The sequence below is a fragment of the Trachypithecus francoisi genome, unplaced genomic scaffold (genome assembly GCF_009764315.1).
Source record: "Trachypithecus francoisi isolate TF-2019V2 unplaced genomic scaffold, Tfra_2.0 Lachesis_group17, whole genome shotgun sequence".
NCBI classification, from domain to species: Eukaryota; Metazoa; Chordata; class Mammalia; order Primates; family Cercopithecidae; genus Trachypithecus; species Trachypithecus francoisi.
Genome location: NW_022681462.1, coordinates 47158298 through 47184566, shown reverse-complemented (window position 1 = coordinate 47184566; position 26269 = coordinate 47158298). Strand labels below are relative to the sequence as shown.

The 26269-nt window shown below is 47.0% G+C and overlaps 1 protein-coding gene across 2 annotated transcripts in view; it reads right to left on the bottom strand.

Moving 5' to 3' along the window:
- The window catches only part of UXS1 (UDP-glucuronate decarboxylase 1), a 95167-nt gene extending 70067 nt beyond the window's left edge, over nt 1-25100 (bottom strand). The window contains exon 1 of one of the 2 annotated variants that reach the window (XM_033175554.1): nt 24859-25100. In XM_033175554.1, the coding sequence (XP_033031445.1) occupies nt 24859-24952 (94 nt within the window). In that variant the 5' untranslated portion in view covers nt 24953-25100. The remainder of the gene's footprint in view (nt 1-24858) is intronic. The other variant, XM_033175553.1, reaches the window with a different exon arrangement.
- Between the last annotated feature and the right edge of the window lie 1169 nt (nt 25101-26269).

Sequence of the window (26269 nt, the reverse complement as noted above, 5' to 3'; positions counted from 1 at the left end):
CTCATTTTGGCTGTAGGATTAAGCTGCTTATCAAAGTAGACAAAGTAGTCCCTTTCTTACTAAAAATAGTATTCCATGTTATGGAAGCATCCATTCTCTTACTGCCTTCTCGGGGGGTAGCACCTTTTGGCAGACTTTTCAAATCATTTCATGGTTATTTGCTTTTTCAGTTTTTTCTTTCAAACCTTTTTTCGAGTCACTTTAGAATGTTGATTTCAGGCTGGTGCCACCGCTCATGCCTGTAATCCTAATACTTAGGGAGGCCAAGGCAGGCAGATCGCTTGAGCTCTGGAGTTTGAGGCCAGCCTGTGTAAACTGATGAAAACCCCATCTCAAAAAATTAGCCAGGGGCAGTGGCCCGTGCCTGTAATCCCAGCTACATGGGTGCGGCGGAGAGGCAGCGGTGGGGCCATGGTGCTGGGGGGAGGGTGTGGTGCAGAAGCAGAAAGATCACTTGAGCCCAGGAGGTTGAGGTTGCAGTGAGCTGAGACAGCACCACTGCACTCGAGCCTGGATGACAAAAGTGAGACCCTGTCTTGGGGGGGAAAAAAAGTTGATTTCACAGAAATATCTCAATCCTTCTATCCTCAGTTCATTTCAGAGCAGTGAAGGCTGCCACCCATCCCAGACACCTTCGGTTTCCTTGACCATGATGTTCTGAGCCCTTTCCCCTTGCCCGCTGGTTCTCCTTAATTATCTCTTCCCCGGAAAGCAGGAGACGCCCATGCTGCCCAGGATCAGCCCTGGCGAATGATGCTCAAGCCACAGCCAAAGCTTTCCCACCCTTCATAAATGGGTAAGAATGATGTAAGCAGATAAGGACCAGATCCACTTCTGGGTCTCAGATCTCTTCCACTGACCCTGGAGGCTGGAGACGTACCTGGAGACATGCCCTCTCCTCCCCAGCTGCACCTCCTGATTCACGCTGCAAAGGAGGCTTCATGAATCCCTTCCTTCCCCACTCAGACGTCCACATTTCGCCACTCAGACCTCCAGAGCAGTCCCCTGCAAGCAGCACCCTGCATGGGACTCTCCACCCTCCCTAAACTACCTGCTGTCCCCAACCCTTCAGCTCGTCTACAGGTGGTGTCCTGGGCACTTGCACCTCCAAGACTCATCTGAGATTTTATTCTCCAGAAAGCATCTTCAACCATCCCTCCTGCTCCAGGAAACACTGGGGGCCCTGCTGTGTGGCCAAGGCCTGCTACATGTTTTGTTCTAATTGGTACCTTACAGGTGGGTCCCTCTGCAAGATGAGGTGTTTTCATATCTACATTTGCTACACCAGGCATACGTGGTCCAAGCACTAAAATTAGTTGAATGTATGCCAAGTAATTTTTCCCTTCTCTTACAACATTTATCCCTTGCTTATCACTTTTTATCTTCAGACGTGCTATAACCAATTAATCTTTACAATGTTTTTATGTCAAATGTTCTGGCCTCCTTTCAAATTATCAAAAGCTCTACCTGCTTTACTTCAGACAGAATTCAATACCCAGCCCAGACCAAAGAACAGACACACACACAAAGAACAGGCAAAGCAGGACAAACCCCCACAGTGCTGCATAGATTCCAAATGGAAAGACACAAGCAATTTCCAACAATTATGAAGCCTTAGTTTTGTGTAGAGTAGCCTGAAAGGTTGCAGGGCATAGACTTTAAAAGTTAAACATTACTTTAAAGTAATGTTGCTTTTAAGTTTTTGCAACCTGCTTGAGTTATTTTGACCCACCTTACGGTGCTTCAGACAGATCGCTGGGCATTACTAACAGATGCACTCTACAAATATTTGAACTGAATTAAACCCATTTATATAGTATCAGGAATCAATATTAAGAAAAGTATTTTAAGAAAGATACTTATTCAGTTATTGACAAAGGGCTTATAACTGAATTCCCTTACACAGCTTTCAAGATATTTTAATTTTTAGTATAAATTTTTAAAATACTTTGTATGTAAACTGAGGCACATCGGCTTCATCGTTCTCACTATGTTGGTATCCAGACTTCAAGCTATGCAGGGAAACCCAGTTCAAGAAAATCTAACTCATAAAAATTTTCATTTAGAGTGAAATATTGAGTGTTTTAAAGGGTATGATTAAAATGAGTGTCCTTTTCCAACAAAGAAAAGCTTAAAATGCTAACCCAACACTTTCATAATCTCTCTGAGTCTAACTTGATTTCTTAAACAGTCATCAGCTATCATGAGATCAATCCTTTTAGAACAGACTCCCAATCTGAAGTCTGTGGGTCTCCACAGATCCCTGAATGGGTTTCAGGGAGACTAGAGCGGAGTCTCATGTGAAAGCACACGTGAAATTGTGTGTTCACAGGTCAAGGTCCGCCAATGAATTCAAGACCCCAAACGAATGAAAAAACCACCAATTCAGAATCCATCAAAGCCCAGGATTTTAAGAGGCACATTTGTTTTAGAATAGAGATACAGCCTGAGTCCCTGAATGCCAGGCCACACACAAAGCACAGATTCTTCACCAGGAATCCAGATCTGGGTAGCAATTTCAATGGTCCTATTTCAAGTAATGTTACAAGGCTGGATCAAGCAAAATCACCATTTCCGTTTTATACCTGTCCATTTTAAATGGCTACAGTAGTATGCTTTCGCATGTTTTTCTCAGTCATTCCAATCACTATTTTAAACTGGCAAGCATATGTACTTTTACACTAAGTCACAGGAAGGAAGTGTGATTTAGGGAGACTGCTCTCCTACCCTATGTTATCTAGGTAACACTGTATGTAAGGCACGCCCTTCTTTACAGTATGACATCCTATAAAGCAGCTTGCTGGATGCTCAGTGAAATCAGGCAGCCCTCGGCTGTGGGGACCTCACGCACACAGGCTTTGCCTTCCTTCCAACGTTTCCTAAAATCCTTCCTTGCTCATCCATCCCCCATTCATTCAACAAACTCAGTGCTTGCAGATGCACAAGTTAAGATCCTGCACACATTGCTTTACTGTCCAGTAGGTGATGTGGGGTCTGTGATGGAAATGCAGCAAGTATGGGGAGGATCCCCAGAGAGGGCATGGAGAAGTCTTCCCAAAGGCCTGGCTGGGTGACAAGCAGTTGGGGGGGGGCGGTCCACCTCAGACTACAGGAAACAGCGTGCCCCCACTTCCTGCAATAAAAGGTGGATCAGCCACCACTGGCTAGATGCTGGAGAACTTACCCCTTTATTGAGACCTAGGCCTTTAGACTGAAGCATGCACAGAGAAAGAAAAAGCACGCCCCAAAATAATAGTAACAGAGGCCATCAATCACAGGGCAAATGCAGGTCTCTTTTTAAAAATTTCAACATTTATTTCAGTATCTTCTAAGAGCCAAGCAATGTGTGAGGTCCAGTAGCCAATGCTAAAAGGCAATCCACACTGCCTTTTAAGATTGCAAGGGCTCTGTAAGCCCCAACACTGACGGAGATGGGGCCGGGGGTGAGGCAATGTGGATCGGATTCTCCAGTCTCAAACAATAAAATTCAGGACCTTCCAGGCCACAGGTCTGTACTTCAGACCTGCTGAATCAGACCTGCTGAATCTGAATCAGAATTAAGAAAAGCTGATGACTGTTTAAAAATCCAGCAGCTGTATTTTTTAAGAACCCCAGGTGACTCTGACCCCTGGCAAGGGAAGAGGACCTCTACCCTAAGGGATCTGGGGACCTGCTGCCACCACCTATTGCTCACCTCTCTGAATGTTCAGAGTCCAGGCTCAGGCCACCTGCCTCATCATTTCTCAGACTTGCCCCATCGCCTGCCTCAGGGCCTTTGCACTTACACTTCTCCCAACTGCCTCTTCACCTTTCCCCCTTCCTCCCTGCCTCTCTCAGTTCATCCAAGGGCTCAGCTCAAAAGTTACCTTATCAAAGAGGTCTTCTGACCAATCTATCTGTAAGAGCACCCCCACCAACAGCCCACTTAGCCTTTCTGTTTCTTCACAGCACTTATCACCAGCCAATACACCTATTTATCTATGTCTATGTTTATTGCCTGTTTGTGCCCAACAAAAAAATGTAAGCTCCACAGGAGCACCAATTTTGGTTTGTTCAGTGCTGTTACCCAGGGTACTGAGACAGATGAACATAATATGTACTCACTCAATCTTTGCTGAAAGAATGACTAAAAAGCTCCCCCAAATGACTGGGAATTGCTACTCTAGGGCAGCAGTCAGAAAACTGTAGGCTGGGTGTGGTGGCTGATGCCTGTAATCCCAGCACTTTGGGAGTGTAGACTGCTTTAGCCCAGGAGTTTGAGACCAGCATGAGCAACATGATAAAATCCTGTCTCTACAAAAAAAAATACAGAAATTAGTTGGGCATGGTGGCACACACCTGTGGTTCCAGTGACTCAGGAAGCTCAGATGGGAGAATCGCCCAGGAGATTGAGGCTGCAGTGAGCCATAATCACACCACTGCACCCCAGCCTAGGCAACAAAGTGAGACCCTGTCTCAAAAAAAAAAAAAAATTAAAAACTCACAAAACTCTATTAAAAGAGCCAGAATAGCAAATATTGCAGTTTTGTGGGACATCTCCATCCCAGCTACTCAACTCTACCACTGGAGCGTGAGCACAGCCAAAGATAATTTGTAAAAGCATGGCTGTGCTCCCACACAACTGTACTGAAGGACACAGAAGTTGCATTGATGTAATTTTCAGGCGCTGTGAACTAGTATTCTTTTTGACTTTTTTCAACCATTTAAAACCTGTGAAAACTTTCCAGCTCTTAGGTCTTACAAAAACTAGCAGTGGGCTGGATATGGCCCATGGGCCACAGTTTGCTGACCTTTGCTCTAAGGGATATCAGAAGGACTAGGGTGATTCTAGTCCAGGGAGTTCCTGTCCTTGAAGGAAAATGACCAGCAGCCACCTATATATAAAGCACGGTGGAGAAGTAAAGGCTGCAGTCACCCAAGTCCTGGGGAGTGGCGTGAAGATGCCTGTGGGCCACATACTCATAAATGGGAAGACTCCCGGACCGAGAAGGAGATTCTCGTGGAGGAAGAGGGAGGGGCGGGGGCGGCAATACCAGCAGAGGCCTCTGGGGAAGGGAAGATGCAGCAATAAGGTCAAGATGGGCAGGATAGTTGTTTTCCTAACAAGCCCCAGGAGATTCTGTTTATGAACCAAATATGGGCACTGTTGTGTTTCCTTTTATATTATTCCAAGAAAGCTGGGCTCCGGACAGCAGGCAATGAACAGCTGTTCAGAGAATGAGAGACAGTGAGGTGCTGCAGCCTGAGCAAATCTGGAAGCAGAGGTGTGAGAGACAAATGGGTGAGGGAGGAGTTGAACAGAGAGTAAGTAAATAATGCAGAGGGCAGAGCCCACAGGTCCTGAGGGTGAGGACAGTCATGTCACAAGATAGGAGCTCCCGAGGCAGACAGCTGGGGCAGGGGAGGCTGGTCTGAGATAAGCACATGCTTAGCTCAGCGCATCCTGTAGCAACCCACATGAAGATGTCTCACAGGCAAGCAGAACCTGAGGCCTGGGGCTTGAAGGCTCGCACCAGCCAGAGGTGCAACCCAGGGCCTGTGTGGGGTGCACATGGTGAGAGGCCACAGCCCTGGGGAGGGCCTTGTAACAGAACCAAGGCACGTGCCCAGTAACAGTGGCAATGCCGGCATCATTGCTGCTTACTGAGCACCTACTCCATGTGGGCCTTTTATGTTGGTTCTAATCACAAAGTCATGGTATCACCACCATCCCACAGCGGAAGACAGGCCCCAAGAGGTAGCCTGTGACTTGCTCGAGGCCACACAGCTAGTGCCCACCCACCCCGGGCCACCCTTCCAAAAGTGAGGCCTCAGTCCAAGGCCTGCATGACCTGTCAAGGGCTCCAGATTCCTTCCCATCTGCACGGAATAAAGGCGCCTTGTTCATTTCCAAACACATCCCCTAAGCTAATCCCCCCATCCTCGATGCCACGTGGCACATGCTCAAACAAAAACTGAGTGACATCAACCTCCATGAAATCCTCAGCGGGGCAGTGAAGCCTCCTGGAATGTGAAAGATGCCCCCCATTTCAGGAGAACGAATAGCGATTTCCAACCTTCCAGTGCTCAGAGCAGGAACACTTTAATTTAGAGAGGCGTTCAATATGGAAATCTTGTACAAACAGAGGGCACCTTGAGCACACTGAAAGTATTATTGGCAGAGAAAGTTCCAGAATGCTGCTGCTGCATGCATTCCGATGCTGGACTGTTTGCTGTTCCTCTCAAGTTTTTCTGAACATGTGAGCTGTATCAAAAAGCTTCATCTGAGTTGTAAAACAGTTTGTCTGCCAAGTGCTTGCAGCAAAGCTACATGGAGTCTTTATACCCAAAGGGAGACTCCAAAGTGACACTTTTAAAACCTGTCCAAAAATTATCTGGCACACCTTGCATGGGGGGACAGGAGGAGTGTCTCTATGTCCTTCTTTTAAGTCTGGGGGTCTTGGGCTGCTTGGACCACAGGAAAGAGCAGAAGATACACTATATGATGTCTTTAGATGGTCACAGATGGCCAGTGCTTCCGCCACATTTGCTGAGACACTCGGTCTCAGAGCCTTGAACCACCATGCATGAAGTCTGACCACCCGAGGCCGGACAGGTTGCCTGTGGGCACTCTAACAGGCAAGCCTGAGTCTGTCCTCAAGGTCCAGACCTGCCAGTGAAGAAGCCGCCTGCAAATGGATGCTCTAACCTGGGTGTGGTCCCAGGCATCACGAAACGAAGAAGAGCCATCCTCATCTCAAATTTCTGACCCATCAAACCCATGGGTAGAAATACAACGGTAACTGTTTTCTGCCACGATGTTTTAAAGTGGTTGGTTAAGCAGTGAAATATAACCACAACCAAAACAGAGCCGGACCTGTCACCACCTTTAATCTACTGATGCTCATATGCCCAGGTCACAGAACTCAAATCAAGCCAAATATAAGGCTAAACCCCTCCTCACCCACAGCATACCCTACCAAGTGTATCTGCCCCCTCCTCCAGTCAAAAGCGCAGCTTTGCATCGAGACTGGTCCACCTGGGTAGAAGTCAAGGGCCAAGTCTGAATCTTCGGAAAATTCTGATCCCAATCCCCCCAACCCAGGCTGCTCCCCACCTGACTGCAGTCCTCCCACCTCCCATCTGAACAAAACAAGTGTACATGGGAAACATGCATCCTTACTCACCTCCGAAGAACCCCAATCATCCTAGCTCTCTGGAAAAGGGCAAATCTTTGACTTGCCTTGGATAAACCCTGAGGTGGCACAACTGAAATGTTTTCTTAAAGCAGATAAGAATATGCATCATTCTTCCAAGAAGAAAAGCATTCAGAGTTTGGCTTAAGCTGACCAGAAGGTTCAAATTAGAAGATACTGCTCTGTGTTTAATTCTTCAAGTAAGAAAGGGGGATGTGTCCCTGGGCTGAGGGGGCTTCGCAGTTGCTAGTTCCTACCAAAAGAATGAGGTGCTCAAAGGTCAGGCATCATGACAGACCAAAGAGCGGCAGTTGCCGAACGGGAAACCATGCCTACTCCTGAACCTGAAGGAGCCTTAGCCCTAAACTTCCTGAAGCATGTCCAGACTAGAGTAGCCTTTGCCGCCGCCACCCTCAGCCTTCCAGGCCTGCGCTCATCCTAAGTGGTTACACAGGATGAAAAGTGGCCCAAATAAAAAGGCAATTTGGGGTACCTGAGCAGGCTCTAGCAACTGGCATGCTCCAAGCCTAAAGCGGAGGGCACTTGCTTATCAGACCTCCCTGTGGTCCTCGCCCTGCTCTCAGCCCTCCAGGAAGCCAGAACTCCAATTAGTTGCCTCCAGAAGCAGGCAAAAGAGCAGCCCTCTGCAACCCCAGATGGTAGGCTCTGAAATCCAGCTATAAAACCCTTGTTTGTGATGCACACCTTCCCATAGGCTTACCTAATAAAATTCTACCAATATGCCCAGGGGAAAAAATCTGTCCCAAGATATCACGTTTTTAAAAAGGTGGTTAAAAGTATGGGTTTTGCAGATGATATCTGCACCTTTTAAAAGTCTTTCCACATAAAATGTCAATGTTAAGTAAAAAGGACAACTTACAGAATACATACAGCAGGGTCAATGTTTTTGTTTTTAAAGCTACATGCTTTTTTTTTTTTAGATGGAGTCTTACTCTGACACCCAGGCTGGAATGAAGTGGCACGATCTGGCTCACTGTAACCTCCACTGCCCGGGTTCAAGCGATTCTCCTGTCTCGCCTCCTGAGTAGCTGGGATTACAGGTGCGTGCTACCACACCTGGCTAATTTTTGTATTTTTAGTAGAGACGGGATTTCACCATGTTGGTCAGGCTGGTCTTGAACTCCAGACCTCAGGTGATCCACCTGCCTCAGCCTCCCAAAGTGATGGGATTATAGACGTAAGACACCAAGCCTGGCCTAGCTACGTGCATTTTTAAAGCTATACATGTATATATTTGTTTATTTTCGAATAAAATACCTGGATAAAAGAAATTCGGTTCCACAGGAAATCCTCTAAGGGAGAACAGCACAAACTCCTGTTCAGACCAGGGCTATGCAAGGTGTGTTCCTGAACCGCCCCAGCAGCCTCATCTGAGAACTTGCTGGAGATACGGATTCTCAGGTCCCAGGCAGGGCTCCTGTCTGAATATTTGTGTCTCCTTCAAATTCACATGTTGAAATTCTAACCCCCAATATGTTGGCATTCCGAGGTGAGGACTGTGGGGGTGACTGAGTTGGGAAAGCAGAGCTCTCCTGAATGAGGTCAGTGCCCTCTTAAGAGGGACCCCGGAGAGCACCCTCACCCCTTTGCCATGTGAGGACACTGCGAGAAGGCGCCATCTATGAACCAGGGAGTGGACCCTCACCAGACACGGAATCTGCTGGGGCCTTCATCTTGGACTTCCCAGCCTCCAGAATTGTGGGAAATAAATTTCTGTTGTTTATAAGCCACCCAGTCTGTGGCATTTTGTTATTGCAGCCTGGGGTAGGATAGCTGTCGAAGCAGACACTCTGGGGTGTGGCCCGGCCATCTGGCCTTAGCAAGGCTCCAGGTGATGCTGATGTGGCCCAAATCCGAGACCCTCTGCTCCGGGTGCCCACCCGTGTTCTCACTTGCTCAGTTCCTCTTAAGACATTCCACATTTTAGTAAGACAAAGAACAGGGTCAAATGCCAGAAGAACTCCTCTGCACGCACCTCCTCCGTCTCAGGCGCTACTGAATTCTAGATGCCCCTCCTCCCTCTTCACTGCTCTTCCATCGTGGTTGGCAGATGCTGACAACGTGCTCTTCCACGTGTCCCCCATCTCTGTGCCCGCCGCGTGGGGGCCCTGGCCACTGCATCACCAGGCCGCCTCCTTCCGGGCCCTTCTGTCTATACCATCCCCATGCGGCACTTCTCCCTTCTTTACACGGTTTGTCCAAAAAGTCTTTGTCCTTTTCCTGCTCAAGATTTCCGAGTTCTCCAGAACAATCTGGTCACCTGCTTCCAATTATCAGTCTTGAGCATGCACCCCACATATATGTATATGTACCACTATATTAAGTTCATTATAACAGAAATAAAAAATGTACAAGGACGAGGCAAAAAGTATGTGTCTATATATGTATGTGTGTGTATATACATACGTGTGTGTATATATACAAGTATGTGTATGTATACGTATACAAGTGTGTGTATATGTGTGCGTAAATATATACAAGTGGGTGTATGTGTATGTATATATGTGTGTGCATATATACGTGTGTGTGTCTATGTGTCTGTGTGTGTATATATGTATGTGGGTGTATATATATAGCAGCTCCACAATCTCTTTTACAATATTCCACGTGGAGTAGAATACCCCCTAGTGGATGCCTGGCACTGGCCCCCACACCCAGCCCCCTTGCCCCTGCCCTATGTCCACTCCTCCATCACCTGTGGCAAGCTGGGCAGGGTAGTTCTGAGCACACCCAGTGCCCCCCAGCCTTCCTGAACCACAGAATGCCTTCCAGCTTCTATCACACTCGTACTTCCTGACCAAGAAATAATCCGTGTCTGATCATTAATGGGCCTTTTTTCTAATGGACGGCAGGGCTGTGCTGATAAAGCTCGCTCAGGACCAGGTCCCCGTGGGCTGGACTGGGCACAGCTTGGGAGCAGGGCTTCATGTTACCTTTGCTCTGTGCAGCAAAGCCCTGCACGGTCACTGGTGTCTGGCTCTCTCCTCATCCCAAGGGCGCCTAGTCTCCCTCTGTGGCTCCATCATGCATCAGGCACAGGCACTATGACATAAATCTACCAATGAGTTCTGTGTAACCATGGATTCACGAGGTAGATCTCTACATTGAAAGATTTCCTCCATGGCTGGGCGCAATGGCTCATGCCTGTAATCCCAGCACTTTGGGAGGCTGAGGCGGGCAGATCACAAGGTCAGGAGTTCCAGACCAGCCTGGCCAACATGGTAAAACCCCATCTCTACTAAAAGAATACCAAAATTAGCCAAGCATGGTGGCGTGCACCTGTAATCCCAGCTACTCCGGAGGCTGAGGCAAGAGAATCACTCGAATCCAGGAGGCAGAGGTTGCAGTGAACCGAGATCACACCACTGCACTCCAGCCTAGGCGACAGAGAGAGACTCAAAAAAGAAAGATTTCCTCCACATACAAAGTAAAAAAGCAAAGCACAGAAAAATCAAGGGCATAAAACCATTTACATTTTAAAAGCACTTAAGACATTCTAACCCACGGGAAGGTGAACAGGATTAGCTGGAAGGGAGCAATGCATTCCATATACTTCCAGACTGACTGTTAAAATTATGAATTAAAACTAAGCCCCAGAAATATACGTAAAATATCAATGACCCTTGCATCTCACTATCCAAATTATAAACCACCCTTAACCACCAAGTACCTTCCCAGGTTCTCCACCTCACCTTAGGATTTGGCCGCAAAAATACTACAGAGAGAAAGCTCTGCAATAAATACTTCAGTAACAACTATGTGACTAATTCTTGGAGCTGGAAATAAGATACACTATCTGCACATCTCCACCTGAAAAAATCAAGTACTTTCCGTCACTGGAAGCAGGACACCAATCAACTTGGAAACATGTTGCACTCACACGTTTCACTTGAGGTTCTAGTCCAGTGTCACCATTTAACAAGCACAAAACATCTCTTCATCCGAAATACCAGAAGATAGCATCAAATTTGGGGAGCAGAATAGGGGGGCAGAAATAGAAAATTTCCAGACCACTTCTGATCTCCAGAAGGCAAAAACCGACTTTGATCCTGCAAATTACTACAGACAAATATCAAATGATAAGAAGTGGATTCTCCTTCTTTCTCTCCTCCCAACTTCGCAAATATCAATGATGCCTGGTGTGGCATGGTAGAAAATGTTGCCATGCTATTTCTTTTGCCTTTTTCTACTTAAAGAGACATAGGCTCCACCTACAGAAATGTGACAATATTTTACCTCAAACAATAACAATGGAAAATGAAATATACTTACCCTAAGGTTACCAAATGAATGAATCTCCTTAGTTTTGGATGGAATGAACAGATTCATTAAAGAAAAAGAGGAAAACCAAGGGGAGGGAATCCCTCCTAGCTCATGGGGGCATCCCACAGGGTGGGCAGCAGAGAGGTCACTGGGGTTTCACCCCTCCCATGCCCGTCACCAGTGAGGCTAAGCATCAGGGCCCTCATCCTTACAGGCACATCCTGCAGCAGCCCTGTACTCTTCTTCCTCCCGCCAATCATGTCCCTGGCTCAGGGCAGGGCTCTGGAACCTCACCATTGAATGCCGACGCCTCTCTGAAAACTGCTGACTGGCCCCAGCTCCCAGCACATGCTCCCTTCTCAGCAGGCTCCAGCCAGCACCACAGATTAGGTTTGAGAATAACCGTGGATGAAACTATTTTTAGAATGCCTAAGGCAAAGAAAGCTGGGGCAAGTGGGGCATGGTGGCTCACAACCTGTAATTCCAGCACTTTAGGAGGTCCAGGCGGGAGCACTGCCTGAGCGGAGGAGTTTGAGTCCACCCTGGGCAACATGGTGAAACCCTGTCTCCACTAAAATACAAAACACTAGCCGGGCATGGTGGCACGCGCCTGTAGTCCCAGCTACTTGGGACACTGACGCACCAGAAACACTTGAGCCCAGGAGGGCAGGTTGCAGTGAGCTGATACGGTGCCACTGCACTCCAGCTTGGGCTACAGAGTAAGACTCCGTCTCCAAAAAACAACAACAACAACAACAACAAAACCACCATACTAGTTAGAAAGAAAAAGTAAAAGGAAATTCAGACTTCTCACCACAACTTTTAGGCGGAACTACTATGATCTAAGAAACCCAGGACTGCTAATGCTAGAATCCGACATAACATGTAAAGCTCTATTATTTCTTTCAGAAAGTAGGGCACTTTTGAAACGTTAACAACAAGATGGGAAAAATGTATACAACTTAAGCATTCATACAAAAGGCAAAGGATAATTTTTTTAAAGATGGATTATGATTTCAGAGCTCTTTATTGCTTACTGTTAAAAAGTTTTGTTAGTAATATATTTGATACTTGATCTTGATGTAGAAAGAAAGCTAAAGAGAAACTTGATGGAAATACACTTCGCAAAAGAAAGAAATTACAACACTTTCCTGACGGTCAAAAGACAGGTCTGTCTAAAGCAGGGATGTCCAATCTTTTGGATTCCCCAGACCACACTGGAAAAATAATTGTCTTGGGCCCCACGTAACACTAACAATAGCTGATGGGCAAAAAAAGCAAAAAAAAACAAAAACAAAAAACTCATAATGTTTTAAGAATGTTTATGAATTTGTCCTGGGCCACATGCAGCCCGCGGGCCGCTGCTTGAACATGCTTGGCAAAGAAAAGCTAGGCGCTGTTTCTGGATGGGAAGGCAATTTAATATGCAGAAATTATGAGGTTTGGGATTTTTCTCTTCTTTGCACTTCATTCTCTAGCTTTTCCACATTGAGCACCTTGTTTTCTCATTTCTCCTGTATTTTGTAATTTTCAATTGGGAATTTAAAAAATTTTAATAATGGTTTTAAGTGAGCCTTTTCATTTTGTATTCAAAAGGGGCAGAGAGGGAAAGGTGAGGGAGGGAATCTAGGAGGAAACCACGGCACCCACGGGCATGACCCTCAGCCACTGCAGCTGCGTCCCAACCCAGAGGGTTGTCAGTGCTCTGGGCTCATTCTCTGTGCCTCAGTTCCCCCTCTATGAAACGGAGAGAACATCTCCCTTCTTCACGCCTCACTGCAGGATAGTCGGGTGCCGCTTCTCCTGCCCAAAGTGAGGGCTGAATTTCAGCATGTGCACTGGTGGGTGGCGCTGGGGGGGGGAGTGCAGTTAAGGTGAAGCCTAAGGAGGGCAGAGAGCGTCTCCATTGGGGTAGTGGGGTCCTCTCATTGTATTAAGAACCTAGGATAGAAATTCCATTTTTTAAATAATTAGGATGCATTGGGGTAAGGAAGCAGGGAATCAGAAATAAATTCCACAGAACAGCAAAAGAAACCTAAAGGAAAAAAAGAAAAAGATCCTGATTTGGCAGTATATGGGTTTTGCTAAGAAGTCCTGTTTATGAGGACCCGTTATTCACAGCTAATGGTCATTTCCACCAGAGCCATCACCAGGCCCCTTGATGAGTGTCAGAACAACTTGGTTCTTTCCCTTGGTTACAACCAAGCCATCCTACATCACCAATGTTCTGTTGCTGATAAAAACCCAGCTGCCTGCTCACGTCTTTTTTTTTTTTTTTTTTAAAAAAAAAAAAAGCAAGGTCACCCCAGTATATACATCAACCAAATTCTAACTTAGAACCAGCATGCTTTGCTTTCAATTTCTAAAAATGCTATAAAAATATTCAAAGATACTAAGAATAACATTCCAAGATCTCACCACCCTAACAAAATTGTTTTCCTTTTCTAGCACATCCAGACTCCCTCTGAAAAAGACTGCTTTGAAGTTCAAATGTTTTCTGCTGTTGCTTTACTTCACTTACTTATTTTGGTTACAGCAACTCTAAAAAGCTTAACCAAAAAGAAACTGATGGATTAACTCCAAATTCACTCTTGGCCCTTCTAAATGCAGGGCGATGAGGAAACCCTCGGGCCCCTCAGTGGAGAAGTTCCCACTTGCTGGCCGTCACTGCCCTTCCTGCCTGGAAAGAGTCCCTCTATGTTGCAGGTTACTGTACAACACCTTTTTTCCCTTGAGGCTCATCAGCTGACGCTACCATCTCTTTAGAGAAATTCCCTCAATTCCTCACAGTATTTAAAACAAATTATTTTTACCTGCAAGGCAAAAGAGACCAGAGTATCTTCATTTTACAAGTGGAAAAAAAAAATGAAACAGAAGGTTAGAAAGCTTGCACCACGTGATAGGGTGAGCTGAATCAGGGTGAGACGACTTTATTCAGAAAAGGGATGATCCCGCCAGGCACAGTGGCTCACGCCTGAAATCCCAGCACTTTGGGAGGCCGAGGTGGGTGGATCACCTGAGGTCGGGAGTTCGAGACCAGCCTGGCCAACATGGTGAAACCTCATCTCTACTAGAAATACAAAAATTAGCCGGGCGTGGTGGACCATATTTGTAATCCCAGCTACTCCAGAGCCTCAGGCAGGAGAAACGCTGGAACCCAGGAGGAGTGGTTGCAGTGAGCCAAAATCATACCACTGCACTCCAACCTGGGCAACAAAGCGAGACTCCACCTCAGAAAAAAATAAATGTATAAAAAGAAAAAGAAAAGGGCTGACCCTGAATTACTCCTCCCCACATTTGCCCTTCAGGTGATTCCTAGGACCTGTCATATTTGCAAGACAAAAAGCAAGAAAAGAAATTTGCAGTAGACATTCATGTGGGTTCAGTACACACGAAGAATCTGGTAACTGGCCTCACCTATTCAACATCTATTTGTGAAAGCTCTCCAACTTCACATCACACATGTTCTTGACTTCTCAGCTGTCTTAGTCCGTGTTCAGGCTGCTACCACAAATATACTACACAGTGGGTGGCTAATAAACAGGAATTTGCTTCTCACAGTTCTGAAGGCTGGGAAGTCCAAGATCAAGGCACTGGTGGTGAGGGCTCACTTCCTGATTCACAGACGGTGCCTTCCTGCTGTATCCTCACATGGTGGAAGGGAGGAATGAACTCCTTTGGGCCTCTTTTACAAAGACACTAATCCCCTGCATGGGGGCTCTGCCCCGACCTAATCACCTCCCAGATACCCCACTTCTTCATGCCATCACTTCAGGGATTAGGTTCCAACATATGAATTCCAGGGGACATAAACATTCAGATCACAGCACTGGCCTGTACAGAAGTACCATACACATCATATACCAGGACTAGAATCCAGTCACATATCTACAAAAGGTAGGCAGCACAGGAGAGAGGCACACCACAAAGCACGTTTCAGGCCACACTGGCCAACCCCCAAATGCGAAACTGATTATACTTTGCCCTGCCCTAATGTCTAAACACTTCAGGCATGTTCATCCAAATCTCTCTCATGCTGCACAAATTCTTATGGAAGGCTTACTCATCTCATTAAATCAAGTTTATGTCAGGTCAGACTTCCACGTTCTGCCTTTATGGGCCACAAAGACTCCTGCTCCTGGCACTGTGCCACTCCAGCCTCTGCTCATTCCATCACTTTCACCTTCAACTCCACTGCCCAAATTGTATCCCTCTGCGAAATGCCAACTCAATGCCCCAGGTCTTATGGGCATCCCGTTCTCTCCAAGTCCCAGGTCTCATTTCTCTCATGGTACTCAGCACTTTACCTTGACCACTTTACCTTGTCCATTTTCTTAGGAACTATGGTGGAAAAAGGGAAAATTGTTGAAAATAAAGACACCCAAGTCCTAAACCCCGTTTCTACCTACAGAACACTTCTGATACCACGTGTGTGTGCTTTTCCCATACTACCAACCAATTCTCCCACTCTCTAGACACCAAGCAAGTGGCCAATGATTCCACTCAATTCTGGCTCCTTGGAGAGACGGCTGATTCCAGGTTTGGGGCAGAAAAAGAACAAGATGAGCCTGAAACATCTAGACATCAAGGAAGTGCTCGAAGACTAAAAGAAGCTACCGATCCACAGTGATTAAAGAATGATCACTATGAGTTTAACGGTGCCCCCCTAAACTACATCCACATCCCAATTCCTAGAATTTGTGATTGTTATCTCACTTGGAAAAAAGGTCTTTGTGGATGTAATTAGTCAGACTTACACATTCTGCCTTTACGGGCCACAGAGACTCCTGCTCCTGGCACTGTGCCACTCCAGCCTCTGCTCATTCCATCACTTTCACCTTCAACTCCACTGCCCAAATTGTATCCCTCTGCGAAATGCCAACTCAATGCCCCGGGTCTTATGGGCATCCCTTTCGAGGGAGCTCAGCCCTGCCAACACCTTGATTTCAGACTTCTGGCCGCCAGACTGAGAAATAATAAATATCTCTTGTTTCAAAGGCACCTAATTTGGGGTAATTTGTTACAGCAGCCATGGGAAACTAATACAGTGAGAGAATAAAGAGGGAGGGAAAGTTATTTTCAAAACAACACCAGTTAACAAACATTAAAAGATTTACACAATTAGAAAACCACTAATTGCAATCCCCAACATAAAACCTGGTCCAGGCAAGGATCGTCAATGGACATGAAATGCACTGGCTGGAGAACAAGATACTCGCACAGGCTGCAAGAATCACTCCACAGATTGCAAACTACAAAAATGTACCTTCAAAATGAAGCAGCGTAGAGGACATTCCTTCCAGGAGTCACACTGAACACTGTCAAACCAGCCCAGACACTACATGTTCCCAACACCACCAATTAGCAAGCATTGTTATAAAAATGTTTAACTGAACTTAATCATAAGGAAACAATCAGATAAATCCAGAATGTGGGACATTTATAGGAAAACTGCTCTGGGCTTTATATATATATATATATATACACACACACACACACACACACGTATATATATAAATATGTACATATACACACACACATATATAGCTAAATGTCATGAGAAACAAACAAACAAAAAAATCAGGCTATTATGGCTAAATTTAGAGACATAAAACCAAATGCAACATGTAAATCTCGACTGGGTCCTAGATTTTAAACCAAACAAAAAAATTTGTTTTAATTAGCTGGGTGTGGTGGCACACACCTGCAGTCCCAGCTACTCAAGAGCCTGAGGCAGAAGGATCACTTGAGCCCAGGATTTCGAGGCTGCAGTGAGCTAAGATTGTGCCACTGCATTCCAGCCTGGGCAATAGATTGAAACCCTGCCTCAAAAAAACAGAAGCAAAAAACAAAAATCTCAGAAAGGCTATCAAAGTCATTTGCGGTACAATGGGAGGAAATTTAAATATAGACTATACCTTAGATGATATTATTTTGTTAATTCTTAAGGTGTGATAATGGTAATGAGATTATATAGATGAATATCTTTATTCTTACGAGATATATGTAAAGTACTTGAAGGTGAAGTACTGTTATGTCTGCACCTTTCAAATATTTCAACAAAGAAAGTAGACATAAAATATATATAAAAGAGTAAGAGAAAGACAAATGTGGAAAAAATGTAGGCATCTGGTGAATCTGGGCAGAGAGTATTTGGGTGTTCACTAAAATATTCCTTTAGTAGAAAAGATAGAAAATCTGCATGGAAATTTGGAAAATGTTGAAAAGTCACAATTTCCAGGTTGTGCCTCCAACCCCCAGACTCATACAGGCCTAGGAGGATCCTAGGAGCCTGCATTTGACAAGCCCAAGCTGATCCCATGCTCAGGTCAGCCTGGGAATGCCACTGGTACTAGGTTGTCGGATTTTAGCCATCTGCTCTCCCCTACGGTCCTCTGGCATCACAGTGATATCTAACTTGCTGCACATCCTCCAAGGCAGAGGCCAGCAATTGTGTCCCCAGTGAATTTATGAGGGCAATTGCCAATCATGCAGGAGCTGATTACATTAAGGGCAAAACTGTACTGTAACCAAAGTCCCAACCTCAGAGAATTTTGAAGCCTGTTACCATAAACATGAAACAAAGACACATAAAACACTCTTTCACATGGTTTTCAGGTTTTATCTCTTTTCTTGTTAAGCAACACCGGCAGGAAAGAAAGGTACCACAACTAAAACGTCACTACAACAAAATTCATGATACACCAAAAATTACATAAACGTTACTAGATGTCACAACTCTAATTTCCTTTTTTTTTTTTTCTTTTGAGATGGAGTTTTGCTTTTGTTGTCCAGGCTGGAGTGCAACAACACAATCTTGGCCCACTGCAACTTCCGCCTTCAGGTTCACCAGATTCTCCTGCCTCAGCCTCCTGAGTAGCTGGGATTATAGGTGCCCGCCACCACACCCAGCTAATTTTTTGTATTTTTAGTAGAGACAGGTTTCACCATGTTGGCCAGGCTGGTCTCAAACTCCTGACCTCAGGTGATCCACCTGCCTTGGCCTCCCAAAATGCTGGGATTACAGGCATGAGCCACCGCGCCCGGCCTCAACTCTAATTTTCAAAGGCTAAAGGTGAGAAGATAATGGCTCCTAAACCCCACTAAAATATCAGAAAATGTCTTTTGTCTTTATTTTCTTTTCTTGAATATAGGCAATCTATTTTCCTCCCGGCCCCTCTCTCCATATCCCTCCTCCCTGATTTCTTTTTTGTTCTTGTTGTTTGAGGAATCAATCCACGTGGACAAGGAGAAGGGGAAGGGAGAACTGGCACCAAAATTCTGCTGGATGGGATAAAGAAGATGGGTGAATGTGGGGACATGGAGAGAACACGGACAGGGGTGGACAGTGGAACGGCCCATTTATACCTAGACAGGGTCAAGAATTGGCCAGGCCTGGTGCATCTGCAATGGGTGTGGAGGCAGCAGAGACAGGAAGTCTGATTTTCAAAGATATCTAAGAAGCAGGACAACTTTCAGCTCCTGTCCCACTCTGGGAGAAGACAGGTGGCTCCACCTCTCAAGAGGGTGGAATCAGGGTCTCTGACAGGAGACCCCAGATCCCCCAGGGACAATCAGGTTACTGATTAGGCTGCAGCCCTCGCTCACTGGGCTCCAGGATGCAGGCAGCCAAGCCTCCCCTTCCTGCAGGGACCAGACAGAGTCTTGTGACAACAGCCTGGGAGGACCGACCCACAGCACTGAGATCAGAAGGCCCCAACAAGGAAAGGTTCAGCTCACAGCAGGCATTGCTCATCCCCGCCGAGTCCCCCACTATTAAACATGGGCAGGCCATCTGAGCAGAGCCTCACACAGAAACGGGAAGGCAGCCTAGAGGAAAGAGATCCTTCAGCAACGAGAAAAGAAAACAACATTTTTAAAAATCAAGAGAATATACCATGAAATGAAGACCATGTTTTAGTTTTTAAAAAAAGTTGACAGAACAAAAAAGAACTCTTTTTTTTTTTTTTTTTTTTTTTGAGACGGAGTCTCGCTCCACCGCCCAGGCTGGAGTGCTGTGGCCGGATCTCAGCTCACTGCAAGCTCCGTCTCCCGGGTTTACGCCATTCTCCTGTCTCAGCCTCCCGAGCAGCTGGGACTACAGGCGCCCGCCACCTCGCCCGGCTAATTTTTTTGTATTTTTTTTTTTTTAGTAGAGACGGGGTTTCACCGTGTTAGCCAGGATGGTCTCGATCTCCTGACCTCGTGATCCGCCCGTCTCGGCCTCCCAAAGCGCTGGGATTACAGGCTTGAGCCAAGAACTCTTATACGTGAAAAAAGTATAGCAAAAATAAAATGTAAAAAAATCACTAGAAGAGTCTAAATACGAAAACGAGGAGGCTTCCCAAAAATGCAACAACCTTAAAATGGTAGAAAATACGAAATAAGAGGATTGGTCTGGCAATCCTTTATCAGAATAGTAGTAGTTCCAGAAAGAGATAAAATAGAAAATGGGAGGGGAGAAAATCACCACAGAATAATTCAAGAAAATTCCCAGAACTAAAGAACAAGTGTTTCTGGATTGCCAGGGCACAAAAATCCCCAACATGCTGGATAAAATACACCAAGGCACTGTGTATCTCAGAACACCACGGATGTATCAGTCAGGGCAGGCATTGTTAAGCTGCAGCAATGAGTAGCCCAAAAGCCCTCAGAGGCCTAAAACAACAAAGATTTATTCTTCAAGTTTATTTCAATCGAACAGGGTCATAGCATGGATAGGATGGGGTTCTGCAAGCTGAGTATCATCACTGTCAAGCTGAGTTCAGAACCAAACTAAAGGGAGGGAAAACTCTGGCAGCAACTTACACTCGCAGCTAAGTGCAGGCCCAGAAGTGGAAGTAGCACTTGCGCTCAGCTCCCGGGCAGGCCACTGGCGCAGCAACCATGCGAGGCCATCAAGCTCAGGGAGTGAGGAAGGGAGGGCAATCCTACCAAGAGCCTGGGGGGCAGGCGGCTGGACATGTGTGGTGAACACTGACAACCAGGGATGAAAGGAAGACGCTACAATCTTCAGCAAGAGAAGGACTGACTTGAAACTCTTCAACAATACTGGAGGCCAAAAAGGATTAGATTGATGCTTCAAAAATTCTAAAGGAAAAATTTTTTTGTATAATTCTATATTATCAATCTATCAGATATGAAGGCAGAAAACATACTTATGGATAGTCTCAAAATTCACCTCCCATCACATCCAAAGCAGGGAGTGAAACAAGAGAGAGTCAGGAAACAGAAGCCCTGCGGTGGGCAGGTCCAGGCTGATGTGGGTGCAGGTGGTGAGGCTGGCAGCTGATCTCCAGATGCATACACAAGTTTCAGTAGAAGGCTCCGGGGCCCTTCTTCAGGAAGGGGTGCTGACAGAGGGGCATCCTGATGCCCGTGAACATCGTGGGGGAAGACGTGACAACTGGCAAAGAGTTTGCAGTTGGATCTGTCATACTACATAGAAAGCAAGCAAATTAGAACACCGGCCAATTATTCGCTGGAGAAAACAAAAAGTAACGTACATGACTCACTAGAACAGCATTTACATAGTCACACTTGTAAACACTGCATGTTGATCTCCGTGAGATTATACCACATCTATATAGGAGGGTAGAGAGCATGCATGGGGGCAAAGAGAAGAAAAAAATCATCTCCCAAAGAACAAAGTCACTAGGTAATATCTACAACTGAAAAATCAGGAAGCCAGGTGATTCAGTGGCACAAAGACAAATACCAAAATAATCAGCTACAAGAAATTAAGTGCCTAGGGGCTGGGTGTGGTGGCTCATGCCTGCAGGAGGCCAAGGCCGGAGGATCACCTGAGGTCAGGCGTTTGAGACCATCCTGACCACCACGGAAAATACAAAATTAACCAGGTATGGTGGCGCACGCATGCCTGTAATCCCAGATACTCAGGAGGCTGAGGCAGGAGAATCACTTGAACCCGGGAGGCCAAGGTTGCAGTGAGCCGAAATCACACCATTGCGATTCAGCCTGGGCAACAAAAGCAAAACTCTGTATCAAAAAAAAAAAAAAAAAAAAAAAGTAAAGTGCCTATTTCTGGGGAGAGGGAAATGGTGGCAGGGGATACTGTTTGGCCCCGCAGAGGCTACTTAACTTTTTACACTATATGCATGTTAAAAAAATAATACGTTTAAGTTTATTCAAGCAGAGTCTGCCCAGGAGATAGGTTGGCCTCATTTTTGATTCAGCACAAAGGGTAGAAATTGAGTTCTTTCAATGAGCCATTAGCACTGCTATAAATGCTACAAGGGCTGAAACACACAAGACACAATCCCTGTCCTCAGAATCGGGATTTCCTTGAGGAAAAAGCCAACATATGAACGGGAAAGAACTCAAGAACAACGCAAGTTGGCAGGTGGTCAACCCCAAGACATGAAGAAGAGTTATGTGGTATCAAGGAGGAGACTCAGGGCCAGAGTAAGTAACAAAGGCTTTGGGAAAGATGTAAGGAGCAGAAGGAGAAAGGCTAACGGAACTTGAGTTCTGTTCCCGAAACAGGGAGGGCATTTCTGCAACGGAGACTGGCTCACAGTGAGGGTGTATATAATTGGGAAGTACGGACAGTTTTTTCAAACAGTGGTGAGAGTTTACTTGTAACAGGGAGGACAAGATTATTAATCAGGAAAAGCAGAGATTAGAAAACACCGACATTACGGTTGAGGGACTACATTTTCAGCGTCCTTGGGTGTTATCAATCACAAGCCCTGTAACATATTTCCCTGCAGAGTGGCTCAGACTTAGCCTACCTGCTCCTTATTAACACTGCCTCCACCCTGTTTTAAAGCCCTCATAACTAAAATCACCCATGTCGTGGGCTGCACCCCAGGCCTGCCTGCCTGCCTGCCTGCTCTGGCCCGTCTGCCTGGGCAGACTCATGACTGTAATTTTGTTTTCACACTCCAACAATACCATCCTTCTTTGCATTCCTAGAATACTGCCTACTCTTGGCTGCCGCAGGACCTCTGCACACACTGCTCCTCCTAGAACTCGCTCTCTCCTATGACTTTCCTGTTAACTCCTACATAAGCCTTCCATTCTCAGCTCACTTTTTGATTCCTCAAGAAAACAAACATACCTGATTGCTCTCACTCAGGAGTTCCTGCCACAGTTCTCACTCATTCCTTTCCCTCACACCAGTTTGTAATTTAACCTTCATTTCCAATTCATGCCCACCTCACCATCTTAGCCAGTGGGTCTCAAAGTGGGGTCAGGCCACAGCAACAGCATACAGAACCACCTATTAGTGATGCAGATTCTCAGGCCACATCCCAGACCAACTGAATCAGAATCTTGAGGAGGGAGACAAGCAGTCTGTGTTTTTAAAAAACCCCCTAGTGATTCTGATGCATGCTTAAGTCTGAGAACCAATGTGCTAGACTATGTGGTATATGGTCTGTACCATCACAGCACAGACCCGGTGTTTTAGCACCCCATGGTGTCTCCTGGTGCGAAGTTCAGCGACAACAGTAAGGACTTGGTAAGATTTCCTGCTTAGATGAATAACAGGTTAAAAAAAACTTTCCGGCCAGGCACAGTGGCTCATGCCTGTAATCCCAGCACTTTGGGAGGCTGAGGCGGGCAGATCACGAGGTTAGGAGATCGCGCCCATCCTGGCTAACATGGTGAAACCCCGTCTCTACTAAAAATACAAAAAATTAGCCGGGTGTGGTGGCGGGCGCCTGTAGTCCCAGCTACTTGGGAGGCTGAGGCAGGAGAATGGCGTGAACCCGGGAGGTGGAACTTGCAGTGAGCCGGGATCACCCCACTGCTCTCCAACCTGGGCGACAGAGCGAGACTCCGTCTCAAAAAAAAAAAAAAAAAAAAACTTTCCATGATTCCATAACTCCCCTAGTTTATTCATTCTAAACCCTTGCGGCAACTTCAGAATACCCCCAAAATAAAATTGAAACTGCTGTTGGAAGACCTGGGTTCTAGATCCTGCTCCTAGACCTTTCTGGGTTCAAATTTTGGTCTTCCTTCTCTTGCTGTGTGATCATCCATAAATTTCCTAATCTCTCTTGGCCTTAACTTCCTCACCTCTAAAATAGGAATCATTATAGCACCGATTTCCCAGGATTGCTGAATGATTCAGACAATGGCACTAAGAATCAAGACTCACATACACAGTTAAGCACTCAACAAATGTAGGTAGTATTATTGCCATAATAAATAGTTATTCAACTTTAAATGGTCTTTCCTCTTGGGTCTCAGCTTTCTTACTCAAGATTGACCACACACACTTCAGAGTAGTTCTTCCTCCCTTGCAAAACTACTCACATCTAACACCCATCCGAGGCCTGAAACCTCCCCTAGCAACCTGGAGTCCTGCTGGGGTTTTCCAGCTCCACCTGCTGAACAGCTGGGCTCTAGCAAACAGGCTGGATCTACTCATTCTTGCCTTCTTAGAGCTCAACTGAAGTCACTTGAGACACGTGAAGTCTCCACTAACCTCGGGAATCAGATCTTGATAACTCAACAGGTTAGCAGGTGATTTCATTTCAGTGTGTCTCGGTGGCTAGCATTCAATCGCAGCTCACACTGGGAGCTATTTCCAGTCCAATTTTGGTACTTGATGACGTATTAATAACAGCAATTAAAACATATGCCCAACGAACAGATCTTAAAAAGGACGGTTTCTGACTTTCCTAATAAGCAGAGGGCCCACCACCTGCCTGCGAAGTGCCCCTCCTGCCCCGTCTCCAGGCAGCACGCTGTCAGTGATGACAGAAACTAGACCCGCGCACGGCGAAGCTGCAGGCACGCCCCGCCCGGCACCGAACTGCCTGCCCGCTGGGCCCTGCCGCCGAGCCCCGGGGGAAAATCTACAATGAGGGTGCCTGTGCGCCCCGACACCTGGGCACGGCAGCGGCCCGGGGGGCCGCCCACACTTGGCTCCCCAAGAGTTAAACGCTGAGTAATTTTCCTGAGGAGCAAACAGTCGGAGCGGGGGCTCTGCCAACGGCCACAGTATTTTTATCCGACTTAACCAACACCGCGGCGCGACCGCGGATGTCCCCAAGGGTATCCCCACGCGGCACGCTACGGAGTCGCCGGCCGGAATTCTCGGTGGCTCCCAGCGCGACGTGGACGACAGCGCCGCCGCCGAGTTCCCTGGACAGGAGGCAGGGACCGGGGGCCGCCCGAGGACGGCTAAGGGCCCCTCCGTCCGGGGTCCGCGCCCGGGCCTAAGCTGTCGGGGGTGTGCGCCCAAGTTGGCCCGCTTTGCTGCAAGAGTGGAAAGGGGTGGGAGCAGAAAGCGCCGGTCCCGCCCGGGGCGGAGAGCAACGCGGGGCTGCAGGGCCGCCTTGGGGCCCCGCACCACCGCCGCCCGGCCCACCGCGGAGCCAGGGAATGAATGGGGCTCCCCAGCTAGCCGCGGGCGCGCACTCACAGGCGACGTAGGCCAGCAAGGCGATGCCCAGCAGCAGCTTCATCCTCCTGCGGTTGACGGCAGACACGAGGCGCAGCAGCGCCTTGCTCACCATCCCCGGGAGCCGCGCGGGTCCAGGGCCCTGCCGCGCGGGGCCCGCCTGCTGCACAATGCGCGGCGGCAGCGGCGGCGGCAGCGGCCCCAAGAGCCCCGCCCCCTGCCGCCGCGCGACCCCGCCCCCGCCCGCCGGGCTTCCTGCCGACTGGATCAGCGCGCACGCGCGCCTCCACCCCCTTCCTCCGGCTCCGCCCCCGCCCCGCCGGCTTCTCTCCCCGCAGGCGCAGTTGCCGCCTTTCTTGTCTTGGTTTTCGAAGAATGTGGCCTGGAGGGCTCATGGGCGATGCGGCGCGGCGCATGCGCGTTCCGGTCTGTTTTCCCCCAGCTACAGCGCGCAGGCGCCGGCCGGGAAGTGCTGTTAGGTTTGTTTAGCTGAGGTGCGTCCCCAACCCAAGGGCACGACCGCGGTGGCCAGTTTCCGAGCCCCGCCCGGCTGGGGGCACGCGGTGGGCGTTCCGGTGTTGCCGTGAAACGAAACTTATTTGCTAAACTTGGCCGAGCTTTTGAAGTTGTTGAATGCCTGCCTCAGAAAGTTACCTCGTTCTCTGGGCTGTTTAGTTGGGTTTTTTAAGTTAGAATATCGGCAGCGAAAATGATAAATCCCCTAAACCTTGCCGAAGTAAAAACTGGCTGCGTCTTTTTTTCCCTTGGTTATGATCAACTGGGGTGCTTTTCTTTTAAAAATAAAGTTTTTTATTATTATTTTAAAAAGCAGTGCTAAGTATATTAATTTAGGATAGACGAGGAAAAGATGAAATTGCGCTGTCTCTGCCTAGAGAAAAACCATGAATACGTTGTCATGTGTGTTTCATTCAATCTTTTTGTTGATCTGTTTTATGAGTGCTGTACTGATTGCATAGGAGGTACCTGTGTTTAGAGAGCATTTATTGAATGATGATTACAAGCGAGGAGATGTATCAGAAGATCCACAGACAATCAGAATCTTGTCGTTGGATCTGCTGAGAGCTGGTCCCATGGAGGAGAAAAAGACAGGTACACACAGATGTGTGTGATGCCACGTCGTGAGAGATGCCAGATTTGGGATCTGCAGGCTTCAAGAACTCATCTTCAGCTATACGAAGCAACGAGTCAGCAGCAGCTCTACTTCTTGGAACCTCAGGCCATTTTGCTCAACTCAATAGAACACCCTCCTTTAGATTTCTTAGACACCTCCAAGAAAAAGAAATATGGCAGCTGGTACTAACGCAGCAGTTTTATGTTACATCTTTCAAACTATATAGTGCAAATGCCGTGATTCTGATAAAACCTCCCTCCATCCTACCCAGCCCCTAAACCTGTTGAGAATCCCTGACTA